Raw genomic sequence first — 19,444 nt, 5'->3', positions numbered from 1 at the left:
GCGGCTCCCTTGGGGCCGGGTTAATTAAGCTAATTAGCACCACTGTCAGCCAGCCCGAGCTGGGGGTTCTGCCAACCTCGCTGGTGAGGACACTCACCAGGTCCGCATCTCAGGCAGCAGGTGGATTTTCCTGGAAGGATGGCTGGAAGAGGCCGGCGGGAGTGGGGGACAACCCTGCCGTGGGGTGGGGATGCTGCTCCTGCCGTGGCTGCACTGAGCTGGCCCCAGGGCCCCTAAACTCGAGGAAGGAGGGAGCCCGAAAGCCAGGTGTCAACCACTAGATGCCAGTGCCTGTCAGCCCAGCCGAGGCTGACCGGGCACTTCCCTATGCCTCACTGCATCCTCACGCCACCTCTGGGAGGTAGGCACTCCTGTCTTCCCCTTCTGAGGCTGGGGGACCGAGGCACAGTGAGTCGAGGACGCGCAGACCCACATCTGCCTGATGCGCTGAGCCGCCCGAGATTTGCTCATAATGAACACGGTGCCCACTGTGCGTGGAACACGGTGACGGCGGCTCTGGGGGATGTGGGGCCTCACTCTGGGGCTGGTGCGTCCCACGGGGCTACACTCCTTTCTCACGGCCATCACCTCCATCACCTCCGTCGCTCTACTGGTGGGAGCACTGATGCTCTGAGAACAACGTTCTGAGACGGTGACAGCAGAGTCGGATTGTGGGCTTGACTCGGGGGACTGCTCTTGACTGCAGGGGTGGTTAACTGCAGCAGCAGCAAAGCTCACCTCCTGAGTGCTCACCCTCTCTCGGGCCCCAGGCTGCCCTTCACACACGTTATTTTATCTCATCCCCTCAGTGACCCTACATGAGGCAGGGCTGCCCTTTTTTTAAAAATTAATTAATTTATTTATTTTTGGCTGCGTTGGGTCTTCGTTGCTGCGCACGGGCTTTCTCTAGTGGTGGCCAGCGGGGGCTACTTTTCGCTGTGGTGCGCGGGCTTCTCATTGCGGTGGCTTCTCTTGTTGCAGAGCACGGGCCCTAGGCACGCAGGCTTCAGGAGTTGTGGCATGCGGGTTCAGTAGTTGTGGCTCACGGGCTCTAGAGTGCAGGCTCAGCAGTTGTGGCGCACGGGCTTAGCTGCTCCGCGGCATGGGGGATCTTCCTGGACCAGAGATCAAACCCGTGTCCCCTGCACTGGCAGGCGGATTCTTAACCACCGCGTCATCAGGGAAGCCCTAGGGCTGCCCTTCTTAAGAATGAGGACATTCAGGGCCTGGGTCCTCAGGCGTGACCTGGGGGTTGGCCTCCCAACCACCACTCCACCTTAAGGCAACAAACAGGCTGTTCCCTAGGGCCTGCCCCCTCCTCACTGGGCCTGCCAGCAGGGATGGGGGCCAGCAGGGCAGCAACACGCCAGCCTTTCAGTTGGGCTGAGACCAGTCTGGCGGGGAGGAGGTGCCCAGGACGGCTGAGGACGCAGGGCCACTGGTTCCACCTCCTGCTCTGCGGGCTCCAGCCTGGCAACCCATCGGCCTAGTCGTCCCTCACCGCTAAGCCCTGTGCAGCTCAACCTCGGTGCTGGGGTCCTCACATGGATTAACTCAGGAAATCCTCACAGCTGGGAGGTAGGGAGGACTGTCAGGCAAGTTTAAAGAGAGGGGAACTGAGGGGTTTAGGAGGGGGTAAGCAGCCGAGTCCCACCCCGACCCCCATGCTGTTCTGCTCCTCTCCTGGTTGGGAGAAGGCAGTCCAGTAAATTCAGTGTCTTGGGACAAAGCGGTCAAAACGGGGCTGTCCAGCCATCTCCCGAGGGAGAGCTGCTGGCCCGTCCCCCAGAGTTGACCAGGGCCTGCAGCAGAGGGGCCGAGGTGAGGGACCTTCCGTGGCAGGTGCTCTCGGTCCCCTCAGTATCCCCTCTGTCCTTCACCAGCTCATTCTGTCTTTCGTTTAACAGACCACGTGCCCAAATCCAAGAAGTCAGTCTTCAGAAAATGCACGTCACTGCCTTGGATGCAAGCAAGTCTTCCCTGAGTCTCTCCTAAGATGAGATGCTCTGGTAGTTATCTTTCTGGGCGTGAATCCTGGTTCTGCCACTTGCAGCTGGGTGACCTGGGCTACGCACTTCTGGCTGTGCCTTGGCCTCTTCCTCTGGAAGTCGCCGGGAGGATCAATGCGGCCAGGTTGTACAGCCCTAGCCAGCAGCCTGGCTGAAAGGCAGCGCCCCCGTGTCGGCCGCAGCCATTTTCCATTCCTCTGGGGATGCATTAGGTCCCTGACCAGAATCAATGAGAAAGGAGGCAGATTTGGTAATTACTCCTTTGGGGATAATCTCATAATATGTGGTGACCTGTAGCGACAGATTATAAAACCAACAACCATAATATTTGCAGTTGTTGACCTTAACTAACTGAGTGAATTTGGGCAAGTGACTTAACCGTTCTGTACCTCGATTTTTCTTATCTGGAAAATGGGATACAAAGTACCTATACCTCATTGTTCTGTAGTGAAGATTAAATGGGTTAAAGTAGGTACAGGGCTTATGACAGTACTTGGCAGGGGAGGTATCAGAAAATGTAGGTAAATAAGTTATGCAAATGAGTTCTTTTGCCTTGGGATAAAATTTCAGCAACAGAATTACAGATTAAAAAAAAAACAAACCTTTTAGCCTCAAATAATTTAGCTGGAAGTAAAGACAATGTTTTCTGGAAAACTAGGTTAGGTGACTCAGAAGTGTCTTTAAATGACAAAGATATTGTCTCCAAAATGCTCAGGGAGAGTTTGAATAAAACAGCTTTCCGAAATGGGAGCGTGTGGACAAAAGCATGAATTCTAAATTAACATGTTATTTTATGCATATGATTTAAAAAATGTATCTGTAACTAAATTAATAAACATAAGAAACCATGAAACTATTTTGTGTCCCCCCAGTATTTTATATATTTAGTTTACATGTTTATACAACACACATACATATGTAAAAAGCCTTCTTTGGATTTTATGTTGGGAAAGGGGGGGCTGCTGTTTGTTTACAGCTGTCATGTATCCAGGTATGTTTTCTGAGTACCTGCTGTGTATGTGCTGGGCCCTGGATGGGGCTCGGGTGTCTCCGCTCTCCCAGAACCCTCAGTCCAGTGGGCTGACAGGCAGGGAGCAAGTCTCTAGGAAACGACTGCCTGATGTGCCCTGGGACAGAGGCTGAGGAAGGGAAGAAGCGTGGAGTCAGTGGGAGGGATAAGCCTGGTGTGGGGGATGGGAGAGCTTCTCCGAGGACAGTGTGTCTGTGTTGAGACCTGAGGGGTGGTGTTACGGGTCCCCCAAGCAAAAGAGATGTTGAAGTCCTAACCCCTAGTGTCTCAGAAGGTGACCTGATTTGGAAATAGGGTCTTTACAGAGGTCATCAAGGCGAAATGAGGCAATTAGGATCGACCCTAATCTAAAGACTGGTGTCCTTATAAAAAGAGGAGATGTGAACACAGAGACACGCACACAGGGAGAAGGCCACATGAAGACGAAGGCAGGGATTGGGGTGATGCACCTACACGCCTAGAAATCCCCCAGATTGCCAGCAAGTCAACCAGAAGCTGGGAGAGAGGCGTGGAACAGAGCCTTCCTCACAGCCCGCAGAGGGAACCAACCCTGCTGACACCCTGACTCTGACTTCCAGCCTCCAGAACTCTGGGAAAATACATTTCTGCTGTTGAGCCACTTGGTCTGCGGTACTTTTTTTTTTTTTTTTTTTTCGGTACGCGGGCCTCTCACTGTTGTGGCCTCTCCCGTTGCGGAGCACAGCCTCCGGACGCGCAGGCTCAGCGGCCATGGCTCACGGGCCCAGCCGCTCCACGGCATGTGGGATCCTCCTGGACCGGGGCACGAACCTGTGTCCCCTGCATCGGCAGGCGGACTCTCAACCACTGCGCCACCAGGGAAGCCCCGCGGTACTTTTTTATGGCAGCCCTAGCAAACTACAGATGGGCAGGAGTGAGCCAGGTGGGGCTGGGGGGGAACCCGGGCAGGAGGAACAGCACACACGCCAGGGAAGGCCAGGGGAGCTGCCCTCGTGGAGGAGCACAGTGGGGTCAACAGGGCCTGACCCTCCGGCCACCCCGAAAAGTGGGAGCCTTACTGTATTTTTGGGGTTACAGTGAGAATGAAGTGAGATACGAGGCTCATACCTTCCATTCACTGACGGAGCACCCACACAGTGCCAGGTGGCTACAAGTCAAGACAGAGTCACCTGTTTTCCAGTGGGAGAAATGAGCAGTGGAACAGAGACCAGTGATAGAATGACGGCAGGGGCTACAGAAGGCTGGGAAGGCCCGTCTGAGGAGGTGGCATTGGACCAAACCCTCCCCTCCCCGAGACAGCCACAAGATGTGGGGGAGGAGCATTCCAGGGACCAGAGAGAGCCAGTGCAATGGCCCTGAGGTCAGCCTGTACTTGGCAAGTCTGAGGAGTGGGAAGAGGCCAGGTGGCTGGAGTGGAGTGAGTGCAGGCGAGAGTGGGAGGGGATGAGGGCAGAGGGGTGACGGGGCGGGTCATGCAGGGTCCAGGTGGGATTTTAGGCAAAGCACACGGTGCCCTAGTGCCTGGTACGATATATGTGCTCTGTAAATGTGAGCCTTCATCATTAATCCTGGGAGTGGGGCAAGCCACTGGAGGTTTTAATCAGGGGAGCGAAGGATCCAAATCTAGTTTTCTGGGTGCCCCCAGCTGTTAGTGAGGTGCGTGAACTGGATTCTCAGCTTGCTTCCCTGCCCACATCTCCAGGGATCCCGTTTCTGTCTCCTGACACCTTTCTCCTTAGGAGCTCTGTGCCAGCACACATCTGAATGGCCCCAACCAGGTCATGAAAGAGGACATCACTGAGAACAGGATGGGGGAGGGCAGACCCCCCCCGCCAACCCAACTGAAGAGGAGCCTTGGCCCGAGCTTCCTAGGCTCTGATCCAAGCTCCGTCCCTTCCCAGCTCTGAGCCTCTGGGCCTCAGGTGCCTCATGGGTAAAACTGGACGAATAACAGGTCCACCTCCCGGAGCTGTTGTTGAGGAGGATTCGGCGAACAAATTCCCGGACGAGAGCTCGGAACCGAGACTGGCACAAGTGAGTACTCGATAAATGTTCGGTATCATCATGTTCTAACTTGGAAACACAAAAACCCTGTCTTCACTGATGACTCCTCTGCTCTCTCTCTCGCTTCACAGCAAAATGCCACAAACCAGCTGCCTCCTATGCTGCCCTGCCTTCTCTCCCGCACCCTGCAGTCCCCTCTGTGAGGCTCAACCGGGCTCGTCCCGCTGACGGCTCACAGTTGTCACCCCGGGCTCCTCCTCGTATGAACACTGAGGGGTCTCAGGCTGAGTCCTACACCTCCCTTCCTCTCCAGAGTCGTGCCTTTATGCTGATGACGCCCAGATTTCTCTCTCCAGCCTGACCTCTCCCCCGAGCTCCAGACGCCTTACCCGACTGCCTCCTCCACGTCTTCTAGTTGCAAACTTAACCTGTCCAGGACTGAGCTCTGAGCTCCCCTGAGCCTGCTCCCCACTCAGTCCCCGTCTCAGCCCGAGGAGAGTCCATCCATCCTTCAGGCTGCGAGACCCGGGATCATGTTCAACCTCGTTTTCTCTCACACCACAGCCAATCTGCCAGCAAAGCCTGCCTGCTCCCACGTCAGAGAATCTTTCCCGAAACCGCCCCCTTGACCCTCCCTGGCCTCCATCCTGCTCCAGGCCCCTCGTCTCCTGCCTGGACCATCGCAGCAGCGCCTCGCTGGTCTCCCTGCCCCACGCAGGCCGTGCTCCGCACGCAGCCACAAGGACCCTGTGGACACCCAATTTAGGTCATGTCCCTCCTCTGTTCCAGATCCTCCCGCGGCTCCCCCTCACTCACAGCAGACACCCAGGCCCTTATGTGGGGCCCACAAGACCCTCCCGGTCTGTGTCCATCGCCTCTCTGACCTCACGTGCTCACATGATCCCAGCCACACTGGCCTTCCTCCAGCAGACCAAGCATGCTCCTGCCTCAGGGTCTGTGCAGCTGCTGTTCCCTCTGCCTGGAACAGCCTTCATTTACATGCCACACAGTGCTAGCCACCATCTGACCTGCTGCATGCTTTTCTTAGTTACCCTATTTGCTGTCCGCCTCCCCAACAGGCATTGTCAGCTCCCCGAGCTGACAGGGATCCGTCCGCCTGTTCACAGCTGTATTCCCAGTGTGTAGACTGGCACGGTGTCCTGATAAATGAGGGAGCGAGGTGTCACCCTCCTCCCCACCCCGAGACGCCCGAGCTTGGGGTCTCACCGGGCGTCCAGGCACTTACTTCTTTGGGTCAGTGAAGGGGAGCGGCCGTGGCGGGGGCTCGTCTGTTCTCTTCCACCCTGTTGGGTGCTTGTTGCGCACGGGCTGCTTGGAGAAGAAGGACTTGGGGACGGAGGCGGAGAGCTGGAAGGCGCTGGGCTGGGCCAGCTGTGAGGGCCGCGGGGTCTCTGCACTGGCCGTCTTGTGAACCTGAGTGGGGTAGCCGGCCCTCGAGCTCATGTCACTGCAATGTGAAAATGAGAGAAATAAGCCAATTCCATCCCACTTTTTGAAAAACCGATCTGTTTAAATTTCCTCTTGGGAAACAAAACTTCATTCACCCAGGAGAGATACAAGTACTTTACTGCTGTGGAAAGTTCCAATACATAGATGTCTACGTGGAGAAAACGTAAAGCTGCCTTCATAGTCCCGATCCCACCCCAGGGATGCCCTTCTAGCACAGTTGGTCCCTCTATGTGAATCTAAAAAGTCACCCCCCGTGGGTGGATGCTCCCACCCCGCCCCAGAGATTCCCTGTCTCCTAGGCACAACCTACACAGCTGAAGGTGGGGGTCCCACCTGCCTGTCTCTGGATGTGACCGTGGTTTACGGCTTGCTCTATTTCCTTCTTAACCGTTTCTTATGATTAAAAACACACGTGGGGCTTCCCTGGTGGCGCAGTGGTTGAGAGTCTGCCTGCCGATGCATGGGACACGGGTTCGTGCCCCGGTCCGGGAAGATCCCACATGCGGCGGAGCGGCTGGGCCCGTGAGCCATGGCCGCTGAGCCTGCGCGTCCGCAGCCTGTGCTCCGCAACGGGAGAGGCCACAACAGTGAGAGGCCCGCGTACCGCAAAAACAAAAACACACGTGTTGGAAATTCCCCGGTTGTCCAATGGTTAGGACGCAGCACTTTCACCGCCGGGGGTCCTGGGTTAGATCCCTGGTCGGGGAACTAAGATCCCATGAGCTGCATGTTGCAGCCAAAAACAAATAAACAAAAAAAACAAAGTGCATATAATCAGAAAACAGGAGCTTTTTTTTGAGGGGTGGGAGAATTGTTTTTATATATAACTGGGATTGTGCTAATAACTTGCTCTGTAACTTATGGGTTTCTTTTTTTTTTAACTTATACCTTGCCACGCCTCTTCATTCAAATATTTTTTGCGCACTACTACACGACGGACACCACTCCAGCTGATCTAATCTAAAACCACAGCTCGATATCCCAAATGCTGGACTCCTGTGAAGTTAATGCTACAATGAACCTCACGCTGTTAACTAGGACCCGACTCGTGGGGACCCAACTGCTGATCCCACTGAGGCGAATCAGCTTTTAAAACTTTTAAATAAAATTCCAATTCCACTTCAAGTAAGAGGTCTTTAATGGGAAAATTAACGTCCTTGGAGTGCAAGTCAATAAATCCTTATTGAAGGTCAATTTAGTAATATTGAAGGGGTGGGATTCTGCCTATGGCAGAATGAGGAGATTGGCAAATTCTTTCCCCCAAAGCACAAAATCGACAAAAACAATCATTTCAGCACTCTGGAAACTGACCAAGGGCATGCAAGAATCCAAGTATCCTTTATGCTTGAAAAACTGAACTTCAGGTAAGAACAGAGGGAATCTGACACTGTGGCCTGGGGGCTCTGCCCAGCTCAGTGAACAGGCAGGTTCTGCCACAGTGGAACCTCTGGGGCTGCGTCAAGCATATCGAAACATGCTCACTGAGAGTTTCAGAAGGAGAAGAGAGAAAGGGGCAGAAGAAAGGTTTGAAGAAATAATGGCTGAAAACTCCTCAAACAGGACAAAAAAACATTCATCTACACATCTAAGAAACTCAACAAATCCCCACCAGGATCAATATAAAGACATCATCCAGAAAAACAGGTGAAAGTCAAACATTAAGACAAAACCCCTGAAAGCACCAAGAGAAAAGGATTCATCACATAGAGAGGAGCACAATACAATTAAGTGCCAACTTGTCATTTGAAACAATGGAATGGAATGATATTTTCAAAGTGCTGAGAGAAAGAACTGCCAACCAAGACTTTTATGTCCAGCAGAAGTATCCTTCACAAAGGAAGGCAAAGTAAAGATGTCCCCAGATAAACAGAGACTCAGAGAATTCATTGCTAGCACATTTGCCTAATAAATAATAAAATAAGTCCTTGGGCCGAAAGGAAATGACTGCAGATGGTGACCTGAATCCATTCGGAGAAATGAAGGATCCAAGATGGTAAATTTGTGGATTAGAATAAAAAGCTCTATAGATTTATGTTTCCTTATTTCTTCTTTAACTTCCTTAAACATAAGACTGTATAAGGCAATAATAGCAACACTATACTGTTGGGTTAATAACACGTATGGATGTAATAATATAGATGACAAAAATAGCACAAAGGAGGGGAAATGGAATGGGGCTATATTGGAAAAAAAGTCTCCATACTTTATTGGAATTAAGTTAGTATTCATCTGAATTACACTGAAAAGGCACGTACTATAACAACTAAAAAAAAAAATAGTCCCCAAAATCAAGAGGAATCCAAATGGTGCATTAAAATGCATTTATTTAACGCAAAAGGCAGAAGTAAAGGAAGAAAAGAGGAGCAAGAAAAACAGTAAACATATAGAAAACAAAGAGGAAAACGGCAAAAATAAATCCAATCATTATCAGTAACTTCATTAAACGTGAATGCTGAAACACCCCAATTCTAAGGCAGGTTGTCAGACTGGATTTAAAAAAGCAAGCTCTGACTGACTTATATATACTTTCTATAATTCAGCAACATCTACTAACAGGCCCAAGGTTGCACATTGGTGGAGGGATGTCCAGGGAGCCATGGAGCATGTAACATCGGGATTGGACTTTGTCTGGGGTGGTCAGGGGCTTCCCCAATGAGGCAATGGTGTCTGAGCTGAGACCTGAAGGAGATACAGCCTTAGTCTAACTGATCTGACCTCCCAGAAATCCACACCACAGAAAAGCCCAAGGATTGTCACTGCAGTGCTCTGTGTAATCAAGAAAACATGGACATGGACTGAATGTCTTTTAACTGGGGATTAATAGATTGTTCCAAGCACATACATATGATCAAAATCTATGCAGCCAGTACGAAGAATGAGGTCAACTTCTGTTTATGGGTGAGGACAGATGTCTGAGCTACAGTAAGTGGAAAAAAGCCATTGTGTAAAGCATGCTTTTTCTTCTCTTAAAATGTATATATAGGGGGCTTCCCAGGTGGCACAGTGGTTAAGAATCCGCCTGCCAATGTAGGGGACACGGGTTCGAGCCCTGGTCCAGGAAGATCCTACATGTCATGGAGCAACTAAGCCTGTGCGCCACACTACTGAGCCCGAGTGCCACAGCTACTGAAGCCTGCGCGCCTAGAGCCTGTGCTCCGCAACAAGAGAAGCCCGCGCATGGCAACAAAGAGCAGCCCCCCGCTCGCCGCAACTAGAGAAAGCCTGCAGGCAGCAACAAAGACCCAACACAGCCAAAAATAAATAAATAAATTTATTTTAAAAAATGTATGTATACTATATGATTACTGGGCTTTTTTGGGGGGATCTTTTTATGAAAAGGAAATGTACACTTTTTTCCCCAACTGTGGGTCATGAAATCAACTTAGTGGATCTTGACTGTTACTAAGAGGAAAATAAAAAAGAAATAGACTAGAATGAAAAACTTCAGTGTACCTCTTGTGAGGTAAGGATAAGTGGTTTTGTGAAACCTTATTCTGGATGTCCATGCTGGATTGTAGTATAAAATGCTTTTCCTGTTTTGGGTAATGGCCAAAAATATGTGAAAGATCTGGGCTGGTACAGGTTTGGAGAAAAATCTCTGGGGGGGTGTACACTAACTGATTACCTCTGGAAATAGTAATGATGGGGGAAATGAAACCATATAAAAGGTGCAGGGTAGAAAGGAAGTGCCATGTGACACCTCAGTCTCCTTCGAGGCAACCTTGCCCCTCCCCCCTTTCTTCTTTTTCAACAGAGAGCCTAGTACACACAAGCACAACCTTCCTTTGTAACATAAATGGCAGCCTATCCTGAGCTTGTTCTGCACCTGGCTTTAACCTTAACACGGTGCTCTGGAGACTTCTCCGTGTCAGTCCACACAAGCCCCTCTCCCTCCAATAGCCGCAGAGGGCCCACTCTAGAATATATCCTAATTGATTTGAATCCTAACTTTTACTTTCTACAGTACATATTTCTCTACCTTGTCATCAGGCATGTTCAGCTTTTACGAGCTGAAAAAAACAAGAGATGATTGAAAAAAAGAGGAAGGGAATAAGATGAATGCCCTTTGCGCCTCTGTGTCTGCCAGCTGGCTCCAGCCATTGCCTCTTCTGGGAGGGGTCTGCCCCCTCCTCAGGCCTGTGGCAGGCACTGGGTGTCATGCTAATCCCATTACCCTGTAAATGAAGGCTGACTGTACTCATCCTTAAAGAAGGTGACCTGGCTGGCACCCAGCCCAGGGCACAAATCCTGAATGGCTGATGCCACTTGTCTGCAATGGGTCTGGGGTAGGTCTGCGATCTTCTTGTGGCCAGTGAGACATCAGGTGTGTGAGCGTGGACTGTGTGCTAGGGGACTTCTGGGGAAGATTTCTTCACTAGAAAACTAACACAGACCACTTGCAGCAAATATCACCTGTTCTTCCACTGGACACTGTGACTATCTGGTTGAATGACAGCCACTTTGAGACTGTGAGGGGAGCCAGTCTATAGGGGTCCTCGAGTCAATAAATTACCCAGTTGTGGGGCCCTTCCTACCTTGTGCCTTCACGTTTCGAGAGATAACAGACTTCCTCCAATTGAGCTGGGATTTCTTGTTGCTTGCAGGCAAAGGCATTCCCGTGACTTCCCCTGTTTTCAACCTCTACCAACCTCAGGAATGGATGGTGCCCCCCCACACAGTAGGGCAACAAAAAACTATTCTGAATATGCTGTGCATCTTGACCCGGCCCTCTGAGGTGGGCGCCCCTTCTCACACATCCCTTGGACCACGAGTACAGGGTGGAGTTCTTACCCCACCTGCCAATCACTTTCCTTCTGAAGCACCGGTGAGGCCAGGTGCCCTCCCCGGGCCTCAGCTTGAAAAACGAAGCAGCACCTCGTGGTGGATGAGAACATGGGCCATGCTGCTCCCCTGACACACTGTGCTCTTTGCTCAAGCCCCTTCCCCTCAGTGAGCCTCGGTTTCCTCCTCTGAGAATTGAGGCAATGACAGCACCTGCCTCACAAGATCGTTATGTGCACGGTGCTCAGCACAGGCCCGGGCACCAGGGCGTGCTCCCCGAGCTGCAGATATACAGGGACGTGGTGCGTCCAGGGGCTAAAAGCCTGGGCTCTGGGCTCAGCCAGGACTGGAGGGGGCAGGGGGCATCCTGCTCCGACCCCACCCTCACCCAGAGAGGCTGTGCGTTTATCTGTGTTGTATCTCAGGGGAGCAGTTAAGATTTTGTTGGAGTAGAACGTTCTGTGGCTTACAAAAAAAAGCTGAAAAACTGTAGGCTGGATGGAGAAATCGCACAGCTGCCTGGGCGTGTGTGATGCTTTGGTCTATTCACCCCCGTGGACGCTGATGGGTGGGCCCAGGGTGGGCAAAAGGCACAAAGGGAGCTGTGCCCTTGCCTTTAGGAGGAAGAGCAGTGACGGAGCAGGTGGTAGTGACGGTGGTGACCGCGCTGAGCCTGTGGACACGGCCAGGTCCTGTTCTAAGCATCTCATAGGCATCACTTCATCTAGTTGCCCCAGCAACCCCACGAGGCAGGAGCTACCACCCCCCGCAAGTTCCACGTGGGGAAACCGAGGCCCAGAGAGATTAAATAACTTGCCCCAAATAACACAGCTGGCCAGGGATAGAGCCAGGATACAAAGCCAGGCAGTGTGGCTCAAGAGACACTGTGTTTAACCACCAACCTGTGCTTCCAATGACAACGGCAGCCATGATAAATACATAATACATGAAAATAAAACCTAGCAGCAGCTGGTATACTTGGACCAGCTGTGTCTCAGGCCCTGCGCTAACTACTTCAAACACATGGTGTAGGCTCATCTTCGCAGCCTTGGACCACAGAGCGCATCTTCACCCCCATTTTACAGATGAGGAAACTGAACCTCAGAGGAACTAAGGAGCCTGGTGGAGATCACACAGTTGGTGAGTGGTGGAGCTGTGACCTGGACACAGGCAGCCAGAGGCCAGAGTCTGGGAAATCACACTGCTCACCCAGGTAACCCCAGGTGGGCCCCTGTGGGGCCTTAACTGCTGGACTGATCTCGCCCTCTCTCCCAGGCGTCTGGCAGGGGCTTGAGAGTTGACTCAGTCCCTCCACGTGGCTGGAATTATCAGGCTCAGTGTAGGAGCCATATGCAGGAATATTCTGCCCTGCGGCCTGTGAGCAAAAACAGTAGGTCTTCAGGAGGTGGAAGCAGAGATGGCATGGGAGAAAAACTCACTGGCACAAAATCGATGCGGAATCCAACCACCACTGGCCACCTCCACCAACCACCGTGCACCTGTATAGTCACAGCGGCCTCCTCCTGCCCTCACCCCCAAACACAGCCAGAGGGAGGCTGTGAACGCCTGAGTGCAACCACCGCCCTCCTCTGCTCAGGGTGAGTCAGAACTCTCCCCTGGTCCACAAGGCCCCACACCATCTGTGCCGACCCCTCTCTGCCCTCAGGTCCTCCCACTCTGCCTCTTGCTCACACTGCTCTGGCCACATGGAAGCTGTTCCCCAAACACACCAGAAACTTTCCCACCTCAGGGCTTTTGCACTCCTCCCTGCCCCAGCCCCAAGATCTCTGCAAGCTTCCCTCCTTCCCTTGAGTTCCTGGAGATGGCCTGCGTTCCTCTTCCCAAGCTGACTGCGACTCTCCGAGTAGGTCTGTTGTGTGACCCCGGCTTCCTAGCCAACAGAGGTGGGGTTGGCCCCAGTGGATGCCAAGGCCCTCACATCACCTTTCAGGGCTATGCGCCCAGAAGGGTATCCCGGAGACCGCAGCCCCACCCGTGGAAGCAAGGCCACGTGCTTCCTGCCTGCCTGGGAACACCCGGCGATGTCGGCTCCACATGGGGCGGAGAGCCTCTCAGTGCCTCTAAACAGCTCTTGACAAACTGCACAGGAAGCCCAGGAAGCTTTGGAGTGTATGCTGCCTCGAGAGAGGGTGGGGGGAGGGTGGGGGGCAGGTGGCTGCCCGCCTGGGATCACTCAGCCCATCGCGATGCCCACAGCAGGCACTGGCGCCTGGCACTGTGCCTGGAAGCCGGGCTCCCGTGACGAACGCCTCGGGGGAGAGTCTGTGAAGTCAGTGGAATCATCCACGGGCACAAGCTGCTACAGGCTGCGGTGGCTTCCACGGAGAGGGCTGCAGCGCAGGGAGGGAGTGGGTAGGGGGTGTGGGCATGGCAGGGCCCATCCCTTTCCTGGCAGTCCTCGCACTATGCCGGTGAACTCAATCCCCGCCCACCCCTGAAACAGTCCACTTTCCCCCGAGTAGCCCAGAGTGATCTACTTAAAACATAAGTCAGATTATGTGCTCCCATGGCTCCCACGTCCCTCAGAATCAAATCCCAGCATCTGCCCGTGGTTGGTAAGCCTGCCAGAGCTGGGCCCCTGCCCACCTTGCAAATCAGACCTCTTGCCTTCCTTTGGCCTGTCTGGCCACCAGAGCATTTCCAGAGCACTGCAAACGAGTTTACCTTCAGGGCCTCAGCATTTGCTATTTTCCCTGCCTGGATCACTTCCACGCTTCCTGCAAAATATCACCTCCTCCTAGAGGCCTTCTGGGACCTCTGCCCGGTTTGGTTTTCTCTCCAGACCTTATCTCCACCTGGCATATTAATATTACACGGTTGCTCAGTTGTCTGTCTGCCTCACTCTCTCTCCAGGAGAACATCAGCTCCACAAAAGAGGGCTTGACTTTGCCCCCTTCTGTATCGCCGTGTTTGGCACGGTACCCGGCACACAGTGGGTGCTTTGGTGTCAGGGAATGTGAGAATAACATTCCTCTCAGGCCTGCCCAGCCCTGCTCTCCTCTCCCCTCTCAAGAATCTCAACATTCCCCATCTGCAGCAGACACTGTCCTGGACTTTTGCCTCCCTCCCTCCTTAGGTCCTGGTGGTGCCACCTGCTGACACATCCACAGTTGCTCTGTCCTCTAGTCAAAGGTCCCCTTCCTTCTCACTCACATCTCGGCCTCAGACCCGTCCCTGAGACTTCTGCAATTGCGCCTCCAGCACCATCTTTCAAAACATCTATCTCCCTGCATTATCCTTTCTGCTGAAGCCTTTCCTTGCTGCCCACAGCTCTTAGGATCAAATCCAAACTCTGTCATGTGGCTGACAGTGCCTTGCGTGATCTGGTCCCTGCCAACCTCCCATCAGCTGCCCCCCTCAATTTCTATACTTGAGCCAAGGGGCCTGTGTTCAGTGACCTGATGGCACCCACCCTCCTCCCCACCCCAGGGCCTTTGCACATGCTACTCCCTCTCACAGGGATGCCTTCTCCACACATCATCTTTCCTTTTTCTCTTTTAAAGAAAAAATTGTAAAATAGCCCACATAGAACAAAGTGTACAAAACATGTATGTACAATTTAACAAACACTTACAAAGCAAACACCCACATAACTGCATCAAGAGTATATCATCGGTCCTCCTGAAACCACTTCACCTGCTCCCTCCTCCTTATCCCTCTCATCTGTGGCAGAAATGACACCTCCTCAGGGGAATTACCCCAGCCCCCCAACCCCCCGCCTAGATTAGACACCCCCTCCAGCCCCTGCACCACATCCACTCTCTCCCTGGAAGGCTTTCCCCTAGCATAACTGATTCATTGCTTTTGTAATTATTTGCTTGCTGTCTCCCCCGGCACCCTGCCAGTGCCAGGACGGCTGGGGTCCTCTGCGGCAGAGGGCTGAGCGTACAGTAGGCGCCTGCTGTATGAATGAACGCAAAGTGCTGGGCTACAAAGGGCCTGGAAGTAGACACAAGGGCAGCTATGGAGCGCTTGTGCCTCTCTTTGGGGAGCCAAGGCTGGGCAGCAGGTTGTCATTCCGGCTCGGCCCCAGGGAATGGACGGATGACAGCAGATGCACAGGGCTGCTGGGCTGCCCTGAGCAAGGGGCAGTGTGGCTAGCGGCAGGCAGAGGCACGTGTGGGCCCCTCGAGCACAGGTGCTCAGCGACCTGCTGGGAACCTGTACCTACTGAGATGGGAAGATTCTGGGAGGACTGGCAGGGTGAGGTGGGACTTGCACATCTTCTCTGCCTAGAACACTCTGCCCTCCTAGTTCCCAGTAGCTTACCCTCTTTCCTTTAGGAAAGCACCTCCCATACTGGGTCAGGCCCCTCCTTTGGGCTCCCACACCCTGAACGCTTCCCTCACCCTGGCCCTGACCACTGTGGGCTGTCACTGTCTGGGGATGGATATGTCTCCCCCATCGACTTTGAGCCCTCAATAAGGCCCTGGCGCTGTCCCTAAATAAAGTGCTGATGCTCAGGCTCTTAGGTAAGACAGAGTCAGGCTTTTAGTTAGGGACAGTGTCACGGCCTTAGTTAGGGACAGATTCAGCGTCTTAGTTAGGGATAGATTCAGGGCCTTGGTTGGGAAAAGCATCAGGCCCTTAGTTAGGAACAGCGTCAAGCTTTAGTTAGGGACAGCTCAGGCCATTAGTTAGAAACAGCTCAGGTCCTTAGTTAGGGACAGCATCAAGGCCTTAATGACAGAGTCAGGGCCTTTCTTACGGACAGCGTCAGAGTTTTAGTTAGGGACAGCTCAGGCTGTTAGGGACAGTGTCAGGGCCTTAGCTAGGGACATCGACATGGCCTTAGTTAGGGACAGTGACAGGGCCCCCATTTCACAGATGAGGAAACTGAGGCCCAGGGAGGTTCAGTAATTTGCCCAAGGCCACACAGCCAAGACAAGGCGGTGTGGGGTGGCGCTCAAACCCCAGTGGGCTGACTCTGGAGTCCACGCTCTCATCTACCACGAACACATTTGTTTCTTTAAATCAACTCATTTAATTTTCCTTAATTTGTCCAAGGCAATATCTGTAAAATCAGGGGATGGGTTGATAACACTTTTCCTAATATCCATTTAAAATAAAACATTTTCCTCCCCACACCACCCAAATCACCTCAAGCACCCCATTTTGGGAAATGCTGCTTCACACTAAAGCCTGGTTGCCTAGGAGAAAACTTCAGGAAGCAGCTTTAATGAGTAGATAAGAATGATTTGCAATTAGCATCAATTGTCTGTATGCAAATTAAAGCTCCCAACCGCAGGGCCCTCTTTTGTAGCAGGTTCCTCTCCCATTTTATTCCCTTCATTTCTGGGTTCAGCAAATCCTTCTCTCAGACACAGAGTAATTTTATACCCACCCCCCTGCCTCAGACATAGTCTACTCCCCAGCACCGCTGCCTTTATATCACAGACTCCAAAACCCTACAGCTACTGAGCTTTACTGACATGGGCCTGTGCCCAACACAGGGGCTACCACAGCCGGGACCTGGGACCCCATAGCTCCGAGGCCCTCTCGGTGGGCACACTTTGACATCTGTCTCAGTGATGACCTGATTCTACTCTGTCTCCCTCAACAGATGGTGGGTGAGGTGAGGGCTGGGGGCCTCGTCTGAATTTGCTCGTTACTTCTCCTTAGCTCTCAGCGTAGTCCCTGGGACACAACAAATCCCTGAGAAATATCTGTGAATGAAATGAATGGATAAATAAATGAATGAAGGAGCTGTTCAAGAGTCCGTGAGTTCAAATGATTAACATCTATCTGTCTAGGGAGGCTGGCTCAGACAGAGACCTAACTCCCTGGGGCACCCTTTCTCTCCACCCTCACCCTTCTCCTGGCTCCTGACTCCAGGGGGACCAGGGCCACAGTGAGGGAAAGCACTGACAGACGGACACTCTCAAATACCGTGGTTTCCAAGTCTGTCAGAGTGTAAGCAGCCCCTTGGTTTTAGAATCTAGTTAAATACTTTAATTTCTACAACAGCTAAACTCCCTTACGCTTCTGCATATTTTCCTTTCCGATCAACACCTGTCTCTCCAATATTGGCTTTCGAGTGTCAAGCAGCAGAACCTGAATTTGGTAACAACAGAACCGCCGCTCGGTCATGAGATCCTTTCAGGAGGTAGGGAGCAGCGCTCAAACATTCTCAACAGAGCAGACTGGATTAAAGGGCTTTGCACGGCCAGGCTAGGAACTGCTAGGGAGATTTTTGCTTCACCTTTTAAAAATATATAGATATTTCTGTATAGTCAAAGACCCAGGTCCACTGTGGGTTGTGGTCAAGGAGGTCTGAGGCCACCGCCTGGGTGCACGTGTCCTGTGTGGAGAGAGGCGCAGGTCTGGGGACGGGCCAAGGTGTCAGGAAGCCAAGGGAGATGAAGGCCCCTAATGGGGGTCCTGGACACGGGCTGGCCCCTGCTCAGGTGTGGTCAGGGAGGAGAAAGGAGGTGGTGGCCTCAGGGGTGCACACTGGGGACTGCAGCACAGTAATCCCTGCCTGGGGCCGCAGACCCCTGAGGGGGCCCCTGGACCGGGCTGAGTCCTGTGACGGCAGAACTTTTCCAGGAGGCAGTTCGTGGCTTTCATCACATTCGCAAAGTGTGTGCGGTCCAGACTCCAGGTTGTTGGTTAGTCAATGCCTGTTCGTTCTCACTTACTACCCTGTCTGCCTCTCTACCAGCGATTCTCAAAGCGTGGTCCCGGGACCAGAAACATTAGCATCTACACGGAACTTTGTAAAAACGCATACTCTCAGGCCCCACCCAGTAGGTCAGGGGAATCTGTGTTGAACAGCCCTCCAGTGGACTGTCTGGAGACCACACTGCCCTTTACTATGAAGGCTGGAAGGCTAAACCGTAATCTCCCAGACTTCCTTGTAGCTGAGATGGCCATGTGACACTGCCTGCTGAAGGGGGTTCTGGGAAAGCTTTTGCTTTCTCTACAGACATGGAGCTACACAGACGCTGCCGTCTCTCCTCTGTTCTCTGTCCCCATGTCCCCCAGGGGCACCACAGCCATCTGGAGACCAGGAAGTCACAGCCAGCATGAGGAGGGTGATGGAGCAGGAAGACACAGGCTGCTAGGCCTTGAGGCCCTCCCTGAGCCGCTGCTGCACCAGCCCAGCTCTGCCCTCTCTGGACTTCCCAAATGGGGACTATTAAACCTCTGTTTAAGCCACTGTGGGTCAGGTTTCCTATTACCTGCAGACAAATGCACTCCTAACAGAAACAGTCTGTGGCTCTCAGAAAGTGTAAAAACTACTAGTCTCAGGAGAGAGAAAAGGAAAGAGACTGAGGGTCAGACTGAACCAGAGACAGATGAGACAGCCAGCCAGGGATTTACCTCCCTCTACTGGCATCCTTAAAGGCCAATGGATGGCAGCAGGGGGTGGTCCACGAGTCTCCCAACTCTGTAAGCAAACTAAGGTGCGAGCATTCCAATCTGTGAGCATGTTTCTGGGGAGGGGAACACCACTGTCAGGACTGTGAGGGATGCAGGTGGCGGTCAGGGTCCCCCTGAAGGACTTGGACTAGATTCAGTGTCTTACCTGGACTGCCTCGGTGGGTCGCGGCTGCCCCCAGCCAGGCCTGTAGGGGTGCTGGAGCCTGAGGAGTACAGCTTCGGTCGGTAGCCCTTGTTCTGGCCAGTGACCCCAGGGGCGGGCGAGACCTCCCGACGCCGGTCTGTATGGTGGGACCGCCCGGCAGCCTCGCGCCCGCCTCCACAGAGGCCCATACTTCCCGGGGGCTTGTGTGGCTTGGCCGGCCGAGACGTCTTGGCCAGGGACAAGCAGCTGGGGCTAGAGGTGTAGAGGGTGGTGTCAATGCCACTGTCACTGGAGCCGCCCTTGGAGAGAGGGTCTTGCTCTGGCTCCAGTGGGTCCAGGGGGTCGAACCAGCGATCATCGCTGTGGCTGCTGGACGCGTTGCTGGAGAGGGTATTGCTGCTGGAATGACTGGAGTACTGAGGCTCTCCCTGGAAGGCAGGAGAAGTGTGTCATTCCTAGACTCGGGGTGGGGGGGCGGGGAGCAAACTTCCTTCTCTGGGTCCTCCCTACCCCTAAGTGTGAACCCTGGAGCTGGACCGCTTCGAACTCTGGCTCCCCCACTTACTGGCCTTGCTATCTTGGGCAACTGATTGAACTACCCTGTGCCTCAGTTTCCAC

General features: G+C 53.0%; 1 protein-coding gene across 6 annotated transcripts in view; it reads right to left on the bottom strand.

The window, feature by feature from the left end:
• The window catches only part of SIPA1L3 (signal induced proliferation associated 1 like 3), a 236,791-nt gene that overhangs the window by 19,568 nt on the left and 197,779 nt on the right, over positions 1–19,444 (bottom strand). For all 6 annotated transcript variants that reach the window (XM_029235191.1, XM_029235212.1, XM_029235204.1 and 3 more), the window contains exons 15-16: positions 18,827–19,254; positions 6,269–6,490 (exon numbers count right to left, since the gene is read on the bottom strand). In XM_029235191.1, coding sequence (XP_029091024.1) covers positions 6,269–6,490; positions 18,827–19,254 — 650 coding nt within the window. The remainder of the gene's footprint in view (positions 1–6,268; positions 6,491–18,826; positions 19,255–19,444) is intronic.

This window comes from Monodon monoceros, unplaced genomic scaffold, assembly GCF_005190385.1.
Source record: "Monodon monoceros isolate NGI ecotype Baffin Bay Population unplaced genomic scaffold, NGI_Narwhal_1 Super_Scaffold_10, whole genome shotgun sequence".
Taxonomy (NCBI): domain Eukaryota; kingdom Metazoa; phylum Chordata; class Mammalia; order Artiodactyla; family Monodontidae; genus Monodon; species Monodon monoceros.
The sequence above is the reverse complement of the archived record's forward strand: the minus strand, read 5'-3'. Positions and strand labels throughout refer to the sequence as shown.